The sequence below is a fragment of the Carassius auratus genome, chromosome 27 (assembly GCF_003368295.1).
Source record: "Carassius auratus strain Wakin chromosome 27, ASM336829v1, whole genome shotgun sequence".
NCBI classification, from domain to species: Eukaryota; Metazoa; Chordata; class Actinopteri; order Cypriniformes; family Cyprinidae; genus Carassius; species Carassius auratus.
Genome location: NC_039269.1, coordinates 6,287,541 through 6,292,608, shown reverse-complemented (window position 1 = coordinate 6,292,608; position 5,068 = coordinate 6,287,541). Strand labels below are relative to the sequence as shown.

The 5,068-nt window shown below is 38.8% G+C and overlaps 1 protein-coding gene across 1 annotated transcript; it reads left to right on the top strand.

Moving 5' to 3' along the window:
• Positions 1 to 998: 998 nt before the first annotated feature.
• Positions 999 to 3,687, top strand: LOC113045226 (transcription factor jun-D-like). The gene has a single exon (XM_026205450.1). It carries the CDS (start codon positions 1,363 to 1,365, stop codon positions 2,116 to 2,118), a length of 756 nt encoding a protein of 251 aa, XP_026061235.1. The 5' UTR covers positions 999 to 1,362; the 3' UTR covers positions 2,119 to 3,687.
• Positions 3,688 to 5,068: the final 1,381 nt, after the last annotated feature.

Here is a 5,068-nt window from a genome sequence, read left to right as displayed (position 1 = left end):
TTAAATTATTCAGTCATGTTGCAAATATTATTTTGCAATCATTTACATTACTTATGTGACTACTAAAATGCAAAATGCATAGGCTGCACTACAAAAACGACATTAATGGTAAGAATGTTGATGATGAAACATTTTTTATGTAAATGTAGTTTTCTAATATTAAAACTGTTTCGATATTACATCAGTTGCATAATGACAGAGAAACTCTAGCGAAAAATTATATATTTAAAAACCATTTATTTCATACCAAGTATAGTTAAAATCTATAAACATATTTACTGACAGATAACCCAAGACTTACTGATATACAAATTATAATTGAGCTTTACTTGGCATATTAATTGTGCATATTACTTCTCAATATTAAGTCTTAAATGTCTTTTAATGTCACTTTTGATGAGGATTGTATGATCTTTGAATTATATCAGACTTCAAATGAAAAATATTTAAAGTGAACCTGACATATACTTGCAATAATTCTACTTTAGCTCAATAAAATATACAAAGTATATATTTAATTGTGTGTCAGCATTACTTCCGCACAATTAAAGTGCATTAAGTACAAAATTAGTTTTTCCAATTAAGCAGACTTTATGTATACCAGTTTAGTTTATTAAAAATACAATTGCAGGACATTTAGTATATGCATATAGAAAAAGTATTTGAAATATATTTAGCATTAAAATCAATGTATTTCAAATTCATTTAAGTATTTTTATTTTTCACTAGGGAAGTGTTTATACTTTTGCATTATATATATATATATATATATATATATATATATATATATATATATATATATATATATATATATATACACACATGAAATATTGATGATTAAATGAAATATTGCTGATTGTGTTCCATTTCTAGTACAGTCTCTCCAGACATAAGCGAGAGTGTGGATTATTCCATCAAATTAAACTAGAGTGGAACACTTGATAGAGCATCCAAAGACCTTCAACTCGTTTAAAACAAGGGAACATTTTCTGCCCGACTGCCTTCTGTTTCTCCACCCTCGCTATGACATCAACCCACAATGCACCGCGCTGTTTGCCGTTTACTCCCCGTCTCCGTGGCGACAGCAACGAGCGCGGCCCCTTATGCAAACCAAACCGGAAGAGGACGTCATCGTTGGCCAATCTCAGCGCTTTAAAGTGACATAATGGAATTTTTAGGAATAGAAAACTTGCAAATGCGTACCGACGCCCACAGATAACACCTCTCTCGCGCGGGAGAAGAAAGGATATCATAAAACAACATCATACATCGATTAAAAAAAATAAAAACATTAGCAGCTAAGCCCTCTGTAGGGTGTAGAATGGGAACAAGCCTCTACCCAGACGAGGAATATCACGCATCATGATGAAGAAAGACATGAGTTTGAACTTAAACGACCAGAACAGCTCCAGCCTGAAGCCCGATCTGAGGGATGCTGAAGGGATCCTCAGTTCCCCCGAGCTGGGGCTCCTGAAACTGGCTTCTCCGGAGCTGGAGAGGCTCATCATCCAGGCCAACGGGATGGTGACCACCTCGCCGAACTCCCAGTTCGTCTACCCGAAGACGGTGAGCGACGAGCAGGAGTTCGCGGAGGGATTCGTCAAAGCCCTGGAGGACCTTCACAAGCAGAACCAGCTGAGCGGAGGCGCGTGCGTCCCTCCGACGCTCAACAGACTCGCGAGCGGCACGGATCTGCCCGTGTACACGAACTTGAGCACGTACGGGAGCACCACGGTGAACTATTCCACGGACACCATTCCGTTCCCTCCACCGCCGCCCGCGCAGTCGTCTCTGAAGGACGAGCCGCAGACCGTGCCGGACATGCAGAGCTTCGGCGACAGTCCTCCGCTGTCCCCCATCAACATGGACACACAGGAGCGCATCAAGGCCGAGCGGAAGAAGCTGCGCAACCGCATCGCCGCCTCCAAATGCCGCAAGCGGAAACTGGAGCGGATATCCCGGCTGGAAGACAAAGTGAAGAACCTGAAGAGCCAGAACACGGAGCTCGCGTCCACCGCCAACGTGCTGAGAGAACAAGTGGCGCAGTTAAAACAGAGAGTGATGAACCACGTTAACAACGGGTGCCAGTTACTGCCTAACCAAGTGCAAGCTTATTAGAAAACAGACTTTATCTATCAGTGTTTGGGTGGTTGACGAATAACATGCTCTGGTTTGTTAAATTTCACATTTCCACAGCAGTGCACGACGTCAAGTGAGCCAAATATTAAGGAACTACTTTGATTAGCAAGTCCACATCCGCGAGGAAATATAGTCCTTGACTTGGCAGAACGTTGCTAGCGATCGTGCGCTGTTATTACGGGGTCAGTCTTTAACAAAGGAACTATATCTGTTATTTGTGGTTTAATAGGATATTATATGTATTGATTGGCCAAGCAGCGTTCCTAAGATTTTTCTAAAACGTATTATGTATTAGTCCGCCTGTACGTGTGACAGCTGTCAGTCTGCGCGTTCGACTCTTTTAGTTTCGTTTGGAACTATTTTCGTTTCTTTTATTCTAAAAAATGATTTTTTTTTTAATTAAACGATCTTTAAGTACCATCAACATTGCTATACGGTGAAACCAGCGATTGGTAGCGAGTAATCAATCATCATTCAGGACCTAAATTATAGGCCTATCTGGTTTGTCATATTTTTAAGAAGCGTTCCTAAAGTTCACTGTTTGGATCAGTCCGCTGTGCGTAACACAATTGTGTTTTGGTTTCTTTTGGAACTATTATCGTTATTTTAATACTTTCATTAAATTATTATATTAATTGCAACCATTCCGATAGAACATACAGTCCTTGACTTGACTAAATGTTGCTATGCAACAAAACTAATTTTCTTTTTTTTTTAAATCACATGATAAAATGTGTATTACGTCACAGCCGTTTCTTGTATTTAAGCACTACCAGAACGCTGCATTGGTCAATCATCATCCATTATATATCTATATCTATATCTATATCTATATATATATATATATATATATATATATATATATATATATTTAATGGCCTATACAACAGTAAGTTCTACACTAGTTTAATTGCGCAAGCAGTATTTCTAAACACTGTATCACTAACTTGTTGACAGCTTCTTCTGGAACTATTTTCTTTGGTAGAGCAACAGCAATATCACATATATAAGTGCATCAAAACCCACAGTGTTGGTGCTGAAGTGAATTAATTTCAGCTGTCTGTGTGCTGAAACCTTACTCTGAGCTCCACATGTCCAGTCAACCACCCATTCACTGATGCATGACGGCCACAGACTGAACTGATCTCTTCCTTACAGTGGCCGTTCGTTATGCTTGGACTGTTGAAATGGACACTACAGGTGCTGATGTATTATATGTTTACAATATTTTGTAGCAAATGGACTCTGTGCTACATGGTTTGATCTCATGAGAGAAGCAGCTGTATTTTTGCATGCTCCGGACAAGCTCCAAATGAGTGCAACCAAACACAACAAAGATGTCATGCATGTATGCTTTATGTCCAAGGCCTTATTAATCAACAACTGTATCGATTTTATATTCAACTATTCACACAATGTCTTATTTTATGCTCTTTTGGATTTACGTGTGTGGTGTTGTAAATGTAAGCGTTTCGCCTGTCACACGTCCTGTACTGCCTTGTGTGTACATTAATGTCATTAAATCTGTTCAGTTCACTTGTTAAATTATATATTTGTGGCTATTTTAGGTTGCACTTTATTTTACAGTACGTGTACTTACATGTACTTGCAGTGTATTTATCTAAGAAAGTTCTGGTAATACAAGGTAACTACTTTGGGTAGGGTTAGGTTCAGGGTTAGTACCTAATTATTACATAGTTATTGTAATTACAATAATAAGTACATAGTATGTACATGAGGAACAGGACTGTAAAATAAAGTGCTACCCTATTTTATAACCCCTTTGTTCCTCCATACATACATAGAACTTGAACATTTGTGAATGAGCAGTGAATGGGTGCCGTCAGAATGAGAGTCCAAACGGCTGATAAAAACATCACAACATCTGGAGAAGACAAAAGTGTGTTTGTTAGAAATAAAATCCAATCATTTTTTTTACTTCAAACTGTTGCTTCTGGCTAAAATACAAGGAAACAATCTCATCTACATCTTGTAGATGTAAATCTTCATCAAATTGTCATCTTTGAGTGAATTACTCCTTCAGAGTGGTGCTTTTTGAATTAGTGTGTGTTATGTATGTTTGGGCATAAAAAAGATCTACAAAGTTACAAATCTCAAAGTCCGCTCCAAACAGAGAGATATTGTCTTTTAAAGTTGTGATCAAAAAAATTTTGTTATTGTTTTTGATTCAACAAAACAACATCCATTCAAACAAACAAAACAGGGAAAGGGGAGCAACAGGCACATCAATATTTTTACAATATGAAAAAAAAAAAACTTTTTATCCATAAGAATATCATTAAAATGACTATTTCAGAAGAAAACCGACTGTCTTCATTTTCATTGGTCTTGCATGTCTGATAAAGCAGTGTTTGTGAGCGGAGAGCAGCTTTGTGTACCTCGATGCTACCACTCCAACAGCGCCTCCTGCTGACAGAGTTGATTTGCATATATTGACGTCACAAATAAAGTCTGGTTTACTCTGTGTCAGGGGCGGAGCGGGGGGGCGGGGGGGGGGGGGGTGGCTAATGGGGCTTAAGCCCCGAATGTTGTGTCAAAAGCCCCGAATCTTTTAGCTTTTTTAAAATAACTTAAACTTTGTTTCATTTCCTCTCAGTCTCTCAGACTGGAGCGGCAAAAAAAAGAAACAAAAGCTCTATTACTGTGCGTTGTGGCGGACGGTAAAGCATCACGCATCACTTCGCTTGTTTCAGACGCACGCGCGCTCACAAGATCTCCTGGTTCTTACTTCTGTAGACTTGCACTAAACGGTTCATTTGAATCAGTGAGTGGTCGACTGCAGAACAGCTGCAATCGGATCATTCTAATTCGTAAACGAATCGTTTGGTGCGATTCGCGATCCAATTAATGTTTATTTTGAAAAGACTCAGTTTGTTCGTGATGAATCAGACACCGCTTCTGCGTGTCG

Excerpts from the sequence above, each read along its gene's own strand:
- LOC113045226 (XM_026205450.1), top strand. The coding sequence starts at position 1,363 with ATGATGAAGAAAGACATGAGTTTGAACTTAAACGACCAGAACAGCTCC.